At 39.4% G+C, this 20,301-nt stretch overlaps 1 protein-coding gene across 2 annotated transcripts in view; it reads left to right on the top strand.

Moving 5' to 3' along the window:
• Positions 1-20,301, top strand: part of CNTNAP5 (contactin associated protein family member 5) — an 876,843-nt gene that overhangs the window by 748,000 nt on the left and 108,542 nt on the right. For both annotated transcript variants that reach the window (XM_055108578.2, XM_008953637.5), the window contains one exon: positions 4,874-5,098. In XM_055108578.2, the coding sequence (XP_054964553.1) occupies positions 4,874-5,098 (225 nt within the window). The remainder of the gene's footprint in view (positions 1-4,873; positions 5,099-20,301) is intronic.

Genomic DNA, 20,301 nt, shown 5'->3' with positions numbered 1-20,301 from the left:
TACTGAATATGAAATGCTATCGCATTGTGGTTTTGACTTGCATTCCCTAATGACTAATGATATTGGATATCTTTTTCCTGTGCTTATTGTCCATTTGTATACATAAATTTTTTGGAGAAATGTCTAACATCTTTTGTAGATTTTAAATTTTTCTTCTTTTTACTAGTCAGTTGTAATAATTTGTCGTATGTTTGGAATATAATTCCCTTATGAGATATATGATTTGCAAATGTTTTCTCCAGTTCTATGGGCTGTATTTTGTCTTCTTCATAGTATCTTTTGAAACACTAAATTTTAAATTCCGATCAAGTTCATTTTCTCTAGTCTCCTATCTTTTTTATTTATACATTTAGGATCATAGATAAGGAAGCCTTACTTAATCCAAGATCATGGTTTCTCCTAAGAGTTTTATAGTTTTAGCTCTCACAGTTAGGTCTTTGATGCATTATGAGTGAATTTTCATATTTGTTGTGAGGTAGGGGGTCCAGCTTTAGTCTTTGGCATGTGGATATACCCTTGTCTCAACACCATTTGTTGATGTGTGTTTGTTGTTAGCTCTCTTGTCCCCCCTACACACACACCATTAATAAAGAACCTGGGTACCACTGTCATAGTGTTTTAATTTAAATGTTTTTTCTTCCTAATTAAAATGTAACATAATTATTTATAAAATTTATTTGAAAATTTATTTAGAAATCTAGAAAAGTTAAAACCCAATCTAAGTACTCAAAAATAATCATTAATAGGGAATTGTACTTCCTTCTAGTTTTTTATCCCCTTGCACTTAATATAACTAAGATAATTTTGCCCATTACATTTTATATTCTGGATTTTCTTTATTTCCTTTCAAAAGCATTTCTATGTAAGTCACCAATATTTGTAAGCATCCATCTTAATGATTGCAATATGTTCCATCTGGTGCTACTGCCTTCTCTTGTTTAATCCATCCTATTACCAGAGCATTACTGCTCACAGATAAATCGTGGAGCTCTGGCACCACCCCTTCCCAAGTTAAGGTTCTGGTTCATTTACAGTCCACGTTGTATGACACTGGTTGTGTACCTCAACCTCAAGATTCCGTGGTTTCCTCATCTACGAGATGTGGGAAGCGCAGGACTCTTTCACAGGGAGTTGTGTTTAACATTCGATGAGCACTCTACAAAGAACATGGGATAGCCCACAGCATGTGAAGTCTCACTAAATGCTGACTCTTCTTATTGATTGAAATTTTTCATTATCTAAAATTTTGGTGTAAATAATGCTACAATAAACACATATATTGATTATTTTCTTAATAACAGAATTTCAGTGAAAAAAATAAAAGTATGTACATTTGGGTACTCTTTACATATTGCCAAAAACCTGTCCAGAAATCATTTAATACTTATATTCATTTCAATTTATACCATTTATTTTTACTTTTTATTATGGAAAAATGGCAAACATATGCTGTAGGACAGGGAAGAGTTTAAGAACTCCCATTCACGGGTTATCTAACTTCAACAGTTACAAACTCATGATCATTTTTATTTCATCGGTACACTCACCTCCTATCCTCCTCCTTTATTATTTTGAAGAAAATCTCAGATATAATACTATTTCATCTACAAATATTACATCGTATATTGCTAAAAGATAAGCACTCATGATAAACACGTAGCCAGAGGATCATTATTATAATAAAAGTATAATAATTTTTGAAATAATTGCTCAGTGTTCAAATTTCCAGTTGTTTTATTTTTATTTAATTTGTTTGATTTTATCTAAATTAATTACAGCTTGGATGATTTCTGGATAATTTCTAGACTATTCATTACCCAGGACTGGTCTTTCTGTTTGTTCTAATTCCAAATCTAATTCTACTACTATTATTAAAACCGGCTACTGTTCATTGAGTTCCTACTATGTGCTGTGCTTTTACATACTTTCTTCCAATCCTTTCACCCATCCCAAGACTGAATTCATCCTGATTTATATTTGAGTAATGTGAGATTGAATGGGATCCTGTGATTGCAGGACATGTGTAGATTCAGGTTTTATCTCCAAGTCTACAGGCCCCATGGAGGCTCAGAGACGCACCCTCCAGTACCATCCCATTTCCAGCTCCTTCTCCTACTTCATGTCACCCATCAATGCCCTGTCAGTACGGAGATCCTCTTGCAGGTCTCAGGAGGCTCTGCTCTCAGAGACATCCAGCTCTGGAAAACATTGTCTCTGTCACTAACACATCAAGCCCAAGGTTAACTTCCATTGGTCCACTGGCAATTTGTTTTGTTTTGTTTTTGTTTGTTGTTTTGTTTTGTTTTGTTTGACAGAGTCTCACTGTGTCACCCAGGCTGGAGTGCAATGGCGCAATCTCAGCTCACTGCAACTCACGCCTCCTGGGTTCAAGTGATTCTCCTGTCTTGGCCTCCCCAGTAGCTGGTATTACAAGCACCTGCCAACACACCCAGTTAATTTTTGTATTTTTAGTAGAAATGGGGTTTTGCCATGTTGGTCAGGCTGGCCCGAACTCCTGACCTCGGGTGATCCACCTACCTCGGCCTCCCAATGTGTTGGGATTACAGGTGTGAGCCACTGTGCCTGGCCCAGATGTTTGTTTTTTTTTTTTTAAATATGTGTCTTACCATCTCAGAATCTAGTTAGCATAGGTTCTTCCACCAAGTGGATGCTCAAGGGGTGTTGTTGATAGTGGCTCGGTGGCCTTGGAGAATCATCATGGTCACTAGAAATCACTTTCAAGTTAAGTATCTTTATCCTTTTTGGCCAGTGGTTTTAGATATTCAGATAACTCAACCCATCTGATCAAAAGCTTAAACTCTTAGATTATAAAGTACAAGAAACTGAAAGAATAATAGAGTCCAGGTGTATTGCTGAATTTAGCTTTATGATAAAACAGACAATATTTAAACATTAAAAATAACTAGAACTGGGGCTGGAGGAAGAGTGACAACAGAAATTTGGTTTGACATTTCTAATTACAAAATGCTTTTCATTTTCAATTTATTGTCTTAAGTATAAAGAAAAAAGTAGTATCCTGTATATGCCCATATCTATGTTATTCCTAACAGAATGCTCTGAATTTTACTTCCGTTTAAGCACACACACAAATATCACATAAAAGTCCTTTATTTTGTTAACTAGGAGGCAGTAGCTCAAAATGCAGACCAAATATCCCTGAGAAAATTTACTCAAGGAAAATTCTTGAATCAAGCTGATGATAACCAGAATTCTCACTGTCACAGATGTCTGTTGCATATTTTTATAAACAAGAGTACCAAGGTTGTAACCTGCATGATAAATGCCAAACACTTTCTCTGAACCTTTAGTAAAAATGAACTGGTATTCTCAATCTGCTAGGCAATATGCATAAATATGCAACTTTAATTTTTTGGCACTATTACAGACTGTTACAGAATTTTCACAAGGTGGAACACATTTGCAATAGAATTAGGAAGCAAAAGCCAGGTATTATTATATTCTAGGTGCCACTAACTCAATCAGAGACTTTCATGGGGAATTTGGAACATTCCATATGCCATTTAGGGCAAAGGGAAATTAATCATGCCAATATGGGTTTATGTTTACTGTGCAGTTTTTATGGCAGAGGTTTGCTGCCTGATCTAAGGTGTGCTGCCCTATGAAAGAGCCTTCCCCACACACTCTGTTACTGTATAGAGATGAAATTTAAAGTGAACTCAAGAGCAGCCTTGATCTAAGGAGAGTATCTCAGCATTTGGGCAGATGAACATTTAATAAATGAATATATTGTATAAAGTCTATTGGGATGGATTCAGGTTAATTTCTCTTCTAACACTCTGTAAGTTCAAACTGTACTGGGCAACTCTCTTAAGTGCTTTACATACATCAGATCATATACATCAGAGAAATACTGATGAGGTAGGTGTTATGATTCCCATTCATCAGATAAGAAAACATTCTCCACAAAGTTCATTATCTTGCCTGGGACCACATGGCCGGCATGAAATCAAGTGAGACTCAGATCCAGTGCTGAGTCACTCAGTGCTAGTTCCACTACACTAACATGGTAACAGTTGGTGTGCTAGAGCATTCTTCAAGGAGGCTGGGTGATTTACAGATCCCACTAAATGAATTTTATCAGTTTTTAGATCCCGTATTTCTCCCTGGTGGTGGCAGATCTCCATTCAGTGTGTTATGCTAGAGGGATTGTTTCCCATAGGAAAGCCTATTTACCCAAGTCTTGGCTATATTTTGGAACTGAGTACCAATGCCTACACATCTAAAAAAGTGAGTTTAAGAGTTGGAGACCTATGTCTTTTCTACTTTGTCCATAAATTTCTTCTTTGCTGTTTTCGTTGTTCTTCATGCTTTACCAACATCATAGAGAATTACTGCTGCTCACCCCAATGTCTTGCTCTGTATTTAGAGACCATCCACAATTCTCCCTGAGATACCAGAGAAGAACACAAATTAGAACTGTCAGGTTCTCAGTTTTGGGAGTAAGATGGTGCCAGTGTATTTCTCTATGCACTATGCTGGAGGCAGGGACACTTTATCTTTGCTTCTCAGGAAATTAGCCAGGCACATGGTCATTATTTTGCAGATGTATGTAGAGCTGGACTTAAACCACAGGAGGCAAACCTGAGCTTTCTTTTCTGGCTATGCAACCCTGTTCAAGGTTTGTAACCTATGAGAGCATTAAGTTTTTCATTTGTAAATTAAGAATAGTGACTTCTGCCACTTCAAAATTATTGTGGGGAACATGTTGTCTGATGCATGTAATACTCCTCACACAGTGCCCAGTGCATAGGAAACGAGAAAGCAGCTAAGGTTAGCTTGAACAATGGATCTAAAGGTTTCAATGTGTGCTCTCCCCTCTTATATTTTGCAGAGGTTTCTGCTGTTTTTGAGGCTGGCACGTCGGTTACTTACATGTTTCAAGAACCCTATCCTGTGACCAAGAATATAAGCCTCTCATCCTCAGCTATTTACACAGATTCAGCTCCATCCAAGGAAAACATCGCACTTAGCTTTGTGACAGCCCAGGCACCCAGTCTTTTGCTCTTTATCAATTCTTCTTCTCAGGACTTCGTGGCTGTTCTGCTCTGCAAGAATGGTGAGTGTGATGGCATGATACCCAGCGGAGTCTCAGCCTGGGCTGGAGGGACGGTGCATGCCCTCCAGAACTCTGCATAATTTCAACTTCAAGTTGGTCCCATCTGGGAAGCTTATTTCCAGACTTCCAGCCCAATCCTTGATTATTCTTTACCTTTATGAGATGCAATTGGTATTCAGGGCCAGTGTCAATTCACTGCTGAAGTCTCAAATGCATTGACTTTAATTTGCCTCAACTGAATAGCAGTAATTCTTTATTATTTATTCTGTGCTGGAATCCATTAAGTGCAAAGGAGAACATCATAAGCATATCTGAATTTCAGAAGGACACTTGCCACATATATTTTGTCAGCTTTGCTTCAGTCTTCTTTACTGAGGGCTGTTAAAACAATGAGCATACATGCAGGCTGTATTAATAGAAGGCAATTGTCCAGGTCTTAGAGGGAAGTAGTTAGTATATGAGTCATAACCTTGGGGAATAGGTGGCTTGCTTCTGGGAATCAAATTTCTTTTTTTCAGGCTTTTTTTTTTTTAAGATAATGACAAACTGTGGCATTTGCTATTTTGAAACAGAAAGATTTGGGGCATTTTATTTGACAAAACTATAGTACTATTGTTTCACAAATCAAAATGTTATCACTTCCTTTATTTTTATAATTACTCCAACTTGATACAAAATTCACAAAAATACAGGGCAATATTTTCCTAATGCTAAATAAAAGGATTATTTTTTAAACTTTATTTATTATTTAAGCTTCAAGACTAGTGATAAGGTCAATATCATAGTATCTGAGGAAGGGATCATTTTTCAATTTGCATGGTATCTAATAGGTTCTAGTGCCTAAATTGCCCATTATTAATTTAAGTAGTAGGTGAGAATCAGATTTTTGGAAAGCATTTGGACAAAATGTAATATGAGAAGTTGAGAGTGATAAGCAAGGTGGAATACACTTCATGCAAGGAATGGTTAACGACACCACTTAGGATGGCTACTGCGAGTTAAGATTTTCTTCTGATACTGCTTAATTCCACCCTGCAAGGATGACTATTCTTGATATAGTCATGGCAGGAACACTATTAGATCAAAAACTTATGGGATAGAACATACAATAGTATGATATCAAAAAACACTGTCCTGTGATCAAGAATACAACTTTCTTCCCTTTGTCATCTGCTGGTGTCATAAGATTGGGCTGGGCCTTGGCAGATTCTGCCCAAGCCATGCCACTGAGTTTCTGCATGGACAGTGGTGGGACCTAGCAGAAAGGAAGCCTGGAGTGTGCCCCATACACAGAGTCCTCTCCAGGCCTTATGAGGAAACTCTAAATTATTATCTTGCTTTATTTTTTCTTTGGTTTATTCCTCTTTGATTCATCTTGCTTTCCAGCTATTTACAGCATCAAAAACCATGAATGATGAATGGGTGTAAAGAAATGATCAAATGCTGAATCAGGCATGAAGTGAAATAATGATGATGGACCACATGATGTTAACAGGTGTCCTTCTTTCTAAGATAAAAATAGAAGGGAAGGAAAATAGACAGAAATAGAGACTAGGATGACAATGGCTCATTCTAAGCCCATCTGGACTTGAAGAATCCACAAGAGAGAGGGGGAAACACTATGGGTATTTAGATCTGTTTATCAATAGCCCTTTATGTGATTATGATTAGGACCATTCTATCAACATAGCAGGTCTTAGACTCTGCCCATCAGGGCTTTGTGAGGGTGATAAAGCTGACTGAGGACACTGAGGCATGGAGAAGTTCAATAGGTGGGCATGCCAACGAGGTAATCTATGGCACAGTGGGGACCAGAATGCAGGTTTCCCAATAGTCAGCCAGCAGCCTCCGTTCTAAACAATATCATCCTCTAATGATGTCATTGGACCATAGTAAGATGGTTGGTTACAACCAATGCGAGATTTTTTCCAAAGCGTCTTTTGGGTATAGTTCCATAGGCACAATTGTACCTGTCAGGCCATGCCTAGGGAAATACAGCTGCCATGAAGACAGACAGTGCATAATGAATATAATTGTATCAAATTGCACACACATATACACACACACACACATATATATAACTCTATACTGAGCACTATTTTAATTAATCTACACAACATTTACTTCTCATCACAACCCTGTTTGATTGATTTATTGTAGAAACTGAGGCACTTCAAAATCTCACAGCAAGTAAGAAGCAGAGCTGGATTCACCCTCCCTTTCTCAGTCTGGTGGCATATTCTGTATTCTTAACCACAAGGGCTAAACTAAGAGTGTTTTTAAAATGCACAATGTTTTAAATAATGTGAATCTATTTCATTGAGAAAGCATTCTTGAATTCTACCCTGCCCCTATCTTTTTACATCCTGAGGTCTTACTCTATTAAAAGCTGCCTGATCCCATAGGCATCTGCATGTTTTAAAGTCCTGGCTACATGCAGGAATCAAGAAGGTACTTGTGCCTTGTTTGTATGATTGTTTAAGTTTAGGTCTCAGGGCATGTGTGAAAGTGCAGGTATGAGTCCTGAGCCAAATATGAGTGACCATGGCCTGTGACACAGTCCTCAGGAGGTCCTGAGAACATGTGCCCAAGGTGGTCAAGGTACAGCTTGGTTTTATATATTTTATATATTTTAGTTAGCTCAGGCTAACTCATGGGAGATGGATGTCCAGGACATTGTTATTAATAGAGTGTCCGCCTTCCCCACTCCAGCTCGGAACACCCCCACCACACCTTGCTCCAGGGAACCCATAGCAGTAGGTAGTGAGAAAGATGCCCTGATTTAGAATCCTGGACATGTCTTGCCATCTCCTTATACTGCAGAGATACAACTAAGATATGTGCTCAATCATTCATTTTTTATTAACTCTGTGGGTAATCACTAGTCAAACTGCACAGTATCAGGAACTGTGAAGATAAGAAAAGAAATGCAGGACTAAGTGCTGTCTAAAGGAGATAAGGAATGAGAGACTAAAAAATCTGCCTTCAACTTTTTGAAAGGCAATCTAGATAGAGGAAGCAGTCGTGTTTCCCAGATTTCTACAGCAATCTAACTAGAAGGGAGACTTTGACTAAATTTTAAAATGAATCTTCTAAAAATTCAGGGATTATAACAGTGGAATAAAGTACCTTGAGTGGTAGTGAATTCTTTGCCATTGGAGGTCCTCAAATAATAATGCATGACTATTTGTTGGAGAAACCATAATAACTATCACAGGAGTAGATGAGAGGAAAAAATAATAACCTCTGAGTTTCTTCCCAAGTCTTAGATTTTGTGATTCTTTATTCCCTTCTTGTGTAGTCTTACATTAATGTTTCTTTCTGTTAAGGCTTCATTTGCAGACTTTGAAATGCTGCTTTGAGGAATAAAGAATCGATATTCTTACAGCTTGTTCCCAGTATGTTTGTTCTATTAGGCCATTGACCTAATTACCAGAGAATCATGGGGGGTGGGCATTGCATTATAAAGAACTGGCAATATTTTAATGTGACTTTGATACACTGTCGTGAAAAAAAAATACCTGTGAAAATACTATTGGGAGTTAAGGATTATTCGAGGTTGCAAAAAGATCAGAAAACCACAGGGTTTAAAGGGGGAGGTTATTTATTATCTGTGAGAGTTTTTATGATAAGATTGATTCAAACCTCCCTGAGAAGAATTAAGAGTCTTCTGTTAGTCTAGCTGTCTTAACCTTTGTGACTGAAGATAGCCTTGGGAATCTGGTGGAAATTATAAGAGGGCCACTCTTACAGGGAGCCCATTTTGCTTTCTCCAAATAAAATCAAGTATCCGCCTCCAGGTTGTGCACAATGGCTCTAATTTTAGCACTCTGGGTTAAGAAGTCAGCAGGTGGAGTAAGGTGGATGAGTTGCATAAACACTGCACACAATTCTCAGCTTGCAAATTTATTTAATATAGTTGAATGGGCCAGAGGAAAGAAGATCAACGTGATTCAAAGTCATGGTTATAAGTCTCTCCCTGGCAGGGGTTTGATTTTCCAGGGTTGGAATTCTTCTGTGCCCTTTATCATTATTCTTGAAATTTCTCCAACTAGAGAATCATTCTGGTTAAACTGCTGCTATCTTTTCAAAGGAAAACAGGTACTTCTTCCTAAACAAAAAGAAATTAGTTTAATTTCTGGAATGGAAGAACAGAGGCAGAAAGAGAGACATTTTGAGGTCACAGAGTTGTTAGGAAAGAGAAGGCAGTTTTAGTTCTATAACCTGGGGCTGTGGCCACAGACAACTTCTCTGAGTCTGGACAGTTGGAGGAGAAAGGGTCTTGAAGACAGGAAAAGGGTACAGAAAGGGAGATGAGCTCATTCTCAAGATACACAGGACTTTCACAGAATTTTATTGAGTGATGGCTTTGCCTTCTCCACAGTAGTGGGGATTTCTCTTTCAAATTTGCAACTCAGAAAATATTCATGGGGCACTTACCATGTGGCAGATACTAGCTCATGTACTGAAGAGACAAAGACAGATAGAAAGGATCCTTCCCTGGCTTTAAGAAATCTAATTGGCCAGGCGCGGTGGCTCACACCTGTAATCCCAGCACTTTGGGAGGCCGAGGCTGGCAGATCACGAGGTCAGGAGATCGAGATCATCCTGGCTAACACGGTGAAAACTCATCTCTACAAAAAATTAGCCAGGCATGGTGGCGGGTGCCTTTAGTCCCAGCTACTCGGGAGGCTGAGGCAGGAGAATGATGTGAACCCGGGAGGTGGAGCTTGCAGTGAGCCGAGATCACGCCACTGCACTGCAGGCTGGGCGACAGAGCAAGACTCCTTCAAAAAACAAAAAAAAAAAAGAAGTCTAGTTATGGGACAGAAACATAGTTAAAAAAACGAATGTCATCGATGCTAGGTAGAAGTCTGTTCTAGGTAGAACGAGTTAAAGATGATCAATTCTCTCTGGGAGAGAAAGTCAGAAAAGGCTTCCTAGAGAGGGTGATGCTTGAGTTGGTCATGAAAGATAAATTAGTGTTCTCCAGCAGACATTACATTTTTTCACGAAAATAAAGATTATTTTTTATTGTTCCTCATTTTCTCCATTTTATTCACATTGCAGTTGAAATCTATATATGTGTTATAATCAATTTCTGTTTCTATTCTTCCATCATCTTCTTTGTTGATAGAAATGCAAAGTCAAATTTAGAATATGCACTAACTCTAGGGCTATCCATCTATGGTGAAATCCTTTGGGTACACAATCCAAATATGGTTCCCAGATCACCTTCTGGGGAGGCTGTGCAGCTGCCCTCCAGCACCAAATGGTTTGTCTGACTTTGCTTCAGGATTTCCTTTTTATCAATCTTTTTTTAAGCATATGCATTCAAAAGATGCACTGTCTGCATTTGTGATTGCACACACCTTGGAAGGAATAATGATGAACTGCGACATTTTATATTTTGAACACACTAACTCAAGGGAGGCAAGAATAAGAAGGAAGCCAGGGAGGGAGCATTTTCAAAACACAAAACTCTGCAGTGGCTATCCAGGGCTGGGTTGACCTTAGAACACCCCTGCCATTACTGCTATCTTATGGAAGCCCTTCAAAGTGTAATGCTGCCTCCACATAGCCCCTCTCTGACACCAGCATATGCTTGATTTCCGCAGAGCAGCAAGAATCCTGAAAAACAGAAGGGGAAAAGCAAGCCTTGGAAGGATTATTTTGACAGCATAACTAAGCCCTGACCACTTCAGTCTCTGGGCTTGTGTCAAGTAACACTTTGCTGATTTTGAATTTAAAATTCCCAGTAGTCTTTTGCTATCTCCCAGACTTTGTTTTAGTTGTTTCATTCCCTACATTTCTGTGCTTTCCAACAATCTCTTGTACTTTCATCATCCATTTCACAGTAATGAGGTTATGAGACACTGTGACCTCTAGAGGGCGATAAAGAGTCCTCCTGGTCACTTTCTCCTAGGGAAGGTCAATGGATGATAAGGGCAGGACAGAGGGCACTTCCATTATCACAGGGTTAGACTTGGGTGGTAAGGGTGGGCCTAACTGGAGAAACAGTGGCATGCTTAGTAGCACTGGATCTGGTTAATCTTTCTTGTTTCTCTTCTCTTTGTTGTTGTTTATGCTTTATTTTCTGATATACTCCTAAGTCCCAAGAAGATTGCTATGAACTGAGTTGTGAACCACCCCCTTCCCAAAATCCATGACCCTCAGTGTAGCTGTATTTGGAGTAACAGGGTAATTAGGTTAAATGAAATTATAAGATCGGAGCCCTAATCCGACAGGATTAGTGTCCTTAAAGCAGGAGACACTAGAGAACTCTGTCTCCTGCTCTCTCTTTGAACGCCACGTGAGGACACTGAGAAGGCGGCCATCCACAAGCCAGGAAAAGAGCCCTCAACAGTGACCGAGTCAGCCAGCACTTGTGTTTGTATTTCCCAGCCTCCAGAAGTTTGAGAAAATAAATTGTGTTGTCTGAGTCACTCACTCAGTCTATGACATTTTATTGTAGCCAACTGAGCCAACTTTGCAACTCATTGACAAAAGTCAAATGAGATGATGCAAGTAACTATGCTGTGTAGACTGTAAACTATAAAACACACTTTATTTCCTTATTGGTAAAAGTAATAATATGAATGTTCTGCATCCTGGGGTTATCAGAGCATGAATGTGAAGGCTAGAATTTAGGGAATTTGGGGTTAAAAATTAATACTCCTCTTTGTATGAAATACTCCTCTTTGTAATGAAAATGTGCAGTGCGTAGAGGCAGAACACTTGGGCCTGGAAGGGACATTACCCTGAAGAAGGAGAAAGATAAGGTACAGGGTGTCCTCTTGAAAACCGGCTGTCTCTAGTCACAGGAAACAGATTTTAATATACACAAGCATGAAAACGAAACCTTTTAAGAAGGACTTTCTCAATTGCCCCCTGACACAGACCTTCAGGGAACTTCCCTGATGTCTCTAAAATAGAGAGGAGTGTGTGTGTGTGTGTATAGAGAGAGAGCTATAATAACTAGGAAACAGAGTTATGTGTAGAACTAACAAAGACTTCTGCTCACTGCAGTGCTAGTCCTTGCACAATACACCTGGGGCAACATAGTCAAACACAAGGAAACTCCCCACCTCAACCCCAACAACTTTGGCTGTGGAGCTAGCTGGGCAGCATGTGCCAGCATCAAAGAAAATCAAAATAGAGACAATAGCAGCTTCTAAGTCAGTCCTCTAAGACCCTCAGAAAAGAGCTAGTATGGAAATAAAGCCAACAAATATGTCAAAATACAATCAACTCTACAAACATCTGCTTAATACCTACTGTCTCAGTTTGCCAGGGCTGCCAAAACAAAATACCACAGACTGAATGACATAAACAACAACAATTTATTTTCTAACAGTTCTAGAGACTGGAAGTCCAAGTTCAAGGTACTGGCAGTGTTGGCGTCTGTTGAGGACCCTGCTTTTGTGTTGGCCACCTTTCCCTGTGTGCTCACATGATCTTTCCTGGTGAATGAGGAGAAAGGGACAGAGAGACAGAGGGGCTTTGCTTGTGTCTCTTCTTATAAGGACACTAATCCTATAGGATGAGAGGCCCACCCTAATGACCTCATTTACCCTGAATTACTTCGTTAGAGGCCTCCTTTCCGAATACAGCCACACTAGAGTTAGTCTTCAACATATGAATCTTGTGGAGACACAAACATTTATTCTATAATACCTGCCATGTGCTAGATGCTGTTCTATGTGCTCATGGTAGAAAAATAAGTATGGTGTAGTTGGCTTCAGAAAGATTCTTGGGGTTAAGATTAATATACAATTCATCTTTGTAACATCAGTGTGAGGCAGAGTAACTTAGCACATAGTTCACCTCTGATTATTCTTGGATTTAATTAATGTATTTTGAATCTAGTAGGAGGAGAAGTTACATATACAGTGAGAGGGGAAATGCCCTATAGAATCCGTAAGATGTTATAGGATGACAGTGGGGCCATATTGGGGAAAGGGGGTAGCTCTTCCTGGTGCATTTCAAAAGTCTTCCAGTATAAATAGGCATGAATATACATTGCATTAATTGAGTTCTTAATCATATTCTTTTTGAGATTCTGTCCTGCCACCTGTGATGTATGTGTGGGAGGCAGGGTTGCTTGGGGAGTGGGTCTCTATGTTCTCACAGCCTCTGGGTCTTCTCACTTTGTACTTTCCCAGTTTAAACGACTCTTCAGAAATTTTCCAATAATTGAGCAACTGCTGGTTTTTTCAGCAAGGCTGGTTGCTTACAGCTGTACTGTGAGAATCAGAATAATTATTATTTGCCCTTATGATGCTTCATTGTTTATAGAAAGAAAAAAGGAGTGCACAAAGTGCCTTGGTTCTTCATCTGTAAACGTGGGATAATCTTGTTGGTCAAGGGTCTCACAGCCGTGTGGTGGGGCATTAATGAGATCCTGTCTGTAAAGGGCTTGGAGAAACTCACTTGAAAGATGTGGCATAAATACAAAGAAGGGTTATTACAAAACAGACCAAAGAACAGGCTAGTTACTGAACTACCTTTATTTTACTTTTTTTTTTTTTTTTTTTTTAAGCCAGGGATAAAGAAAATGGGAGATTGAATGTTTAGCTTTTGGACTGGAACTCTAATTAGAGGTTTAAGGATTAAGAAAATAGTTGGAGTCAGTGTGAAGAAGCTTTTCTCAGAGAAAAGACATGTTTTTATTCTTCTTAGAGCACTTGACCTGTAAATACTTACATCTTGAGATGTGAAACAAATTCAATGAAAGGCCTGAGCTCAGGGCTTATTCGGTTCTCTGTGCAGTTAATTACCTTTTGTCCGGCAAGGAGGCCTTGAATTATCATTATTTCTCCTAATTCAAAGTTATTGAAGATATGTCTCCACTTTAATAAGTAGTTTGACCTCTCGATGTTAAGAAATAAGGACTCTGACAGTCGGATGCCCTGTTCTAAATCTGCAGTGGAAAGATGGGTCGGGGGATAGTTTCCAGCCTTAAGAATCCAGTTCAAATTCCTAACACCAGCCATATGCCACTGTCTTTGATCTTTCAGCTAGAAAATATTTCCTAGCAGCTAATACCTATCAAGTGCTGAGTATGTGCCAAGGCATAGTTTTCGTAGTTTGCAAACATTAATTCATCTCCTTCTCACACAATGACTATGGAGTCGGTACTAGTATTTCCCTATTTTACAGACAAGGAAATTTTGGCCTAGAAAGGTTAAATGACTTGTCCAAGAAGACACAGCAAGGAATCAGTGGGGCTGGAAATCAAAGCCCATTATATTTACTTTTTAACTTATAAACTCTTCTGCTTTGTTCTCTGACGTTTCATGGTACTGTGTGTACTTCTCTCAAGGAACCTGCCATGTTTTTCTGGATGCTTGCTCAAGCCCCCATCTAGGTTGTATTCTTGTCTAGGAATGCCACATTTACTTCCTGTGCACCCCACCACCACGTCTTGCTTGTAGATCTTCATTCAAGAGAGGGGCCAGGCAGAAATAATGGGGTAATATATCAGGAGTGCTAAAACACCACTGGAAGATTTAGAAACACAATGCCAATGAAAGAACTTGCCACAGATCTCCTGATATTTAGCAATTTGTACTTTGATGCACAAGGAAGCACACAGGACTAACAAGTCAAGAAAAAATACCATGCCTTTATTGGTGTCAATTTCTGTAATGCAAGTTTCAGGATGCAGCAAGAGCCTCCAGCTCCGATACTCACCAGCCAAATCCCACAGCCACTGTCAACTGAAATGCTGTAGTGGAATAGCACACAAGGGAGTGCTACTTTCTTGGAACAAGTGATTTTAAAGTATTAATAGGGCTCCCCAGGATTTTTTATTTTTTGGTCAGAAAAATTACATGTGATAAATGTATGTTCTCATTTAAACATGAAGAATGAATGTGCAAATTTATTATCTCTCCCTTCTTAAACTCCTTCAAAATGACATAAAGCAGGCCAGGCACGGTGGCTCATGCTTGTAATCTCAGTACTTCAGGAGGCCGAGGTCAGGAGTTCGAGACCAGCCTGGCCAACATGGTGAAACTCCGTCTCTACTAAAAATACAAGAATTTGTCGGGCGTGATGGTGCATGCCTGTAGTCCCAGCTACTCAGCAGGCTGAGGCAGAGTAATGGCTTGAACCTGGGAGGCAGACGTTGCAGCGAGCCAAGATTGCACCAGGGCACTCCAGCCTGGGTGACAGAGAGAGATTCGGTCCAAAGAAAAAAAAAAGACAAAGCAATCAAATAACTTTTTATTTTATTTTAGAAGTAGGAAACTGAAAAGACAAAGACAACAGAAGGGAATTTAGTATGAGTGAAAAATATGAACTCACTGTGGGAAATTGGAGAGCAGATAAAGGAGGAAGGCTGCCTCCGCCCCAGTGTTTGCTGAACAGTTTTCCTGTTCAGGCTAATATGCAAGTTCTTTTTCACTTCCATCCCAGGCTTATTCTTTAGCGTATAGAAGTTGAACCAAAGATTGTCCAAAGCTGAAGGCAAGTTGAAGATACTGGGCTAAATACGGAAATAAAGGACTGTCTGCACACTGGGCTATGGGATCCCTAGCCTTATTTTGTGGCCCTGTTCCCAGAGCTCTTACGGTGAGACTTTTTTTTTTTCTCTATACTGGAGATAAGAGTCCTTGACCATGGAAGAACTGAACAGCCCCATGAAAAACATGTGTGATAATTGGAATTATAGAAATGTCCCCTCATTGAAAAAAATAGTTTACCCATATGATCACCAGACAGTAAAGCCCATCTACTGACCTGCGTAGCTCCTTCACTTGGGAACTTCAGTCCAATTTGTAGTGCCTCAGTCATAAGTGTGAACAAATAACCAAGGCTACTCAGTGCTTTCACCAGCCTTCCAGGACAAAAGATGACAATGAAAGCATACAAATAAAGGTAATGGAGAAACAGAGGTGATGCAAGAGACACAAGAAACATCAACAACATAATATCTTCAGCTAGATAGGATAATATATAAACCCATAAAACAATAATATGGTATTTATTTATTTATTTATTTATTTATTAAGAAACAGAGTCTCTCTCTCTCTCGCCCAGGCTGCAGTGCAGTGCCATGATCATAGCTCACTGCAGCCTCAAACTCCTGGACTCAAGGGATCCTCCTGCTTCAGCCTCCTGCATGTCTGGGAATATAGCTGCAAGCCACTCTGCCCGGCTGGGAACATGATCTTTAAAAAAAACCTGGCAAACAATGAGAAATAACTTTTGGAAATGTGATAGAGAAATTTGTTAAAAAATCTAGAAAGGTGGGAGATAAAATCTGAGAAATCTCCTAGCAAGTTGAATAAAAATAAAAAAAGTGGGCAATCAAAAACAAAGAAGAAAATCAGAGGGTCAAAATGTAATGTCCAATATCTAATAGTATTTACAGAAAGAGAGAATAAATGTGGAGGAGGTGTTAGCAAAGATATAATTGAAAATATTTTATAGAATAAAACTGATGTAAAAGTTTGTTCTCTTACCCAGCACAGTGCATAGAAAACGGCACACACAAAGGCAAAGGCAAAATCCTAAATCTCCTAAAGATAGATGAATCAGGAGTCAGACAGACATGGAACTTCTGAAGAAAAACACTGGCCATTTGCAGATAGTGGAAAAACACCACAATTCTAAGCGGAAATGGTTTGCAAACTGGAATCCTATGTTTAGTCAAATTATCAGTCATGTGTAATGTCGTTATTGAAGACTTCCTAAATATCTTTCCTGGGACTCTACTTGATATGCATGCATTCATTATCTGATATTGCATAAAAACTACCACCAAACTTAGCACCTTAACGCAACACACATTTATCACCTTATATAGTTCTGGGAGAGGTCAGGAATCTCAGCCTGGTTTAACTGGATGATTCCAGCTCTTGGTGTCTCCGAGGTCAAACTGTTGTCCTGGGCAAAGAGCTTGATAATCTGCTTCCAAGCTCCCTCGTGTGGCTGTTGACAGGAGATTTCAGGTTCTTGACAGGCTGGTTTTTTAATAGCGCTGTTTAAACAGCATGTCATCTGGCTTCCCCAGATACAGTGGAGGGCAGGGGGCAAGGGTATAGAGGCAGGACACAGGAGGACAGTTAAAACAGAAATTAAAGTCTTTTAGAACCTTAACTGGAGAAGGGATGCCTAGTCCAACCTGGGAGAGAATTACACAAGGGTGTGAATACCAGGAGGCAGGGATTATTGGATGCCATCATGAAGATTGCCTGTCACAACGTGGTTCACCCAATTAAAGAAGTATATAAAAAAGAAAGACATGAGATCCAGGAAACAGAGAACCCACCACAGAACAGGCCACGTATTTCGGGATAGCAGCTATGCAGAAGTCACAGAGAAAACCCAGTCTGGGTCAATGGTTCTCAGCTGGGCATGCTATTGCCCTCCCAGATCCTCTGGGAGGGTGCATTTAACAATATACAGAGACATTTTTCATTGTCAAGATGGGACTGCTACAGGTATGCAGTGAGTGGGAGTGAGGGATGCGGCAAAACATCTGTAAAACCAGGATAGCCCCCCTGATGAAGAATTATTTGGTCCAGAATGTTAAGAATTTTAAAGTTGAGGAAACCAAATCTATAGGTCTAGAATGAGATACAAGAAAACAGGCCATTTGGAAGGAGGATCCTAGAAAAAGTCTGCAAGTAACAAATACCAGCTTTATCACTTGCATGCATATATCAGACAAACAATAAGGACTTTGAAAACCAACCTCACCAAAATGGTGATAGACCTATACAGAAAGCATGACAGGGAATCTTATGTGACTGGGTCTCAGAAAGACAGCTCCTTATTTATAAATGTGGGTGGGCAAAAGATTATATCTAAAATGGATAAATCAAGAAATAACAACATATTTAGTAAAATAGAGTTAAAAATAAGAAGAGTAATGGAACTAAAATAACTGCATGTGAGGAGGAAGGCGAGAGGGTGGGGCAACAGCTGCTTTCTTATGTTCAGTTATTCTATACTATTTGACTTTATAAATGTATTACTTCGATAAAAAATTAAGTGCTTCAAATAAATCTATTGTTAGATTATAAAGAAAGTTGTTTACAGTTTTGTTAAAAGAAAATTAGTTTTTTTCCCTACCGATAAATATGTATAAATATCTAAAGGATATTGGCTGAAGACACATAAGATGACTATGTGGACAGTGGCACACATGCCCCTTTTTGATGTTTTCAGTTAATGTAGTTATTCAATGAGTGAATGAAGGAATGAATGAACAATGCATGATGAAATAATTAAATTGAAAACAGGTCGGGCGCGGTGGCTCATGCCTGTAATCCCATCACTTTAGGAGGCAGAGGGGGGTGGATCACCTGAAATCAGGAGTTCGAGACCAGCCTGGCCAACATGGAAAAACCCCATCTGTACTAAAAATACAAAAAGTTAGCTGGGCGTGGTGTCAGGCACCTGTAATCCCAGCTACTCAGGAGGCTGAGGCAGGAGAATCGCTTGAACCCGGGAGGCAGAGGTTGCAGAGAGTCAAAATTGTGCCACCGCACTCCAGCCTGGGCAACAAGAGCAAAACTCCATCTCAAAAAAAATATATATATATATATTTTATAATATATATAAAATTTATATTTATATATTATATAATATATAATTTATATTTATATATTATATATAATATACATTATATAATGTATATTATATATAATATATAAATAATATATGTATTTATAATACATAAGTATATATAAAACAAATGATTCTACCCTTTTTTTAATGGTAAAGCACATTTTATTTAAATAGTTCATGCTAAGGCTAATAAGAAGCTCCTCATTGCCAGATCTGGTTCAGGCCTTAATCTCCATGAGCTACCTAGAGCACACATATGGAAACCAAAAATAAAATTTGAAGTCCCCCAACCCCCCAGTGATCAGAGTGGAATCCCTCCTTTATGGCAGGGCACTCCAAAGTTAACTTCAAAGACTGGTTTAGGCCATGACAGGAAAGGGGCGGTTGGACATACTGCATTATACCCTCCCCACTTTTGGAATTCAGGAAAAGTCAACTAGCATTTGACATCAACCCAGACCTTAAATCTCATAAGAAATATTTGCAATCTATTCTCTCTAAATCCAGCCACCTGGAGGCTTCATCTGCATGATAAAGCTTTGGTTTCCACAACCTCTTATCATAACTCAGACGTTCCTTTCTATTGATATTAACTCTTTCAAACAATCTGAAAAATTGTAGATCTACCTATAACCTGGAAGCCCCATCTTTGAGTTGTCTTGCCTTTCTGGACCAAACCAATGGTTATCTTAAATGTATATGATTGATGTCCCATATCTCCCTAAAATGTATAAAACCAAGTGGCACCCCAATCACCTTGGGCCCATGTTCTCAGGGTCTCCTGAGGGCTGTGCTGTGTCGTGATCTATGATCACTCATATTTCACTCAGAATAAATCTCTTCAAATATTTTACAGAGTTTGACTTTTCATTGACACATGCCCTTACAAGAGCATTGGAGCTCTCTTGGCCACTTCTCAGTCTTCTGGATGAACACCTTGTCCTGAGCCTACCCTTTAAATGTTGACCTTTTGTGTCAGCTCTGGTTTTTTTTGCTTTTTTTGTTTTTGTTTTTGTTTTTTTGAGATGGAGTCTTGCTCTGTCGCCCAGGCTGGAGTGCAGTGGTGTGATCTCGGCTCACTGCAAGCTCCACCTCCTGGGTTCACGCCATTTTCCTGCCTCAGCCTCCCGAGTAGCTGGGACTATAGGTGCCCGCCACCATGCCTGGCTAATTTTTTTGTATTTTTAGTAGAGACAGGGTTTCACCATTTTAGCCAGGATGGTCTCGATCTCCTGACCTCGTGATCCACCCGCCTCGGCCTCCCAAAGTGCTGGGATTACAGGCATGAGCCACCGTGCCCGGACTGTTTTTTTTTTTTCTTTTTTTGAAAGAGAGATATACCCTCACTGAGCTAACTCATCTATTCCCATTTCCAAAACTTCAGCTGGTTACTGTATCCTGATGAACCCAAATCTATATGCCTAGCTTGAGTAGATCTATTTGGCCTTAAAAGAATTGTCTCAATTACATACAGGGGCAACTTTACTTGGTTGTCCCCTAGGCCTCTAAAACTCAACACTTCACAAAATGAACTCAAGCTCTACCTCAACACCTCCCCACCACTCCAACTCCTCAGCTAGATCTGCTTCTGCTTGATTTTTTCTTTTTTCAGGGAAATG

This window comes from Pan paniscus, chromosome 13 (genome assembly GCF_029289425.2).
Source record: "Pan paniscus chromosome 13, NHGRI_mPanPan1-v2.0_pri, whole genome shotgun sequence".
Classification (NCBI taxonomy): domain Eukaryota; kingdom Metazoa; phylum Chordata; class Mammalia; order Primates; family Hominidae; genus Pan; species Pan paniscus.
This window is presented reverse-complemented; position numbering and strand designations above follow the sequence as displayed.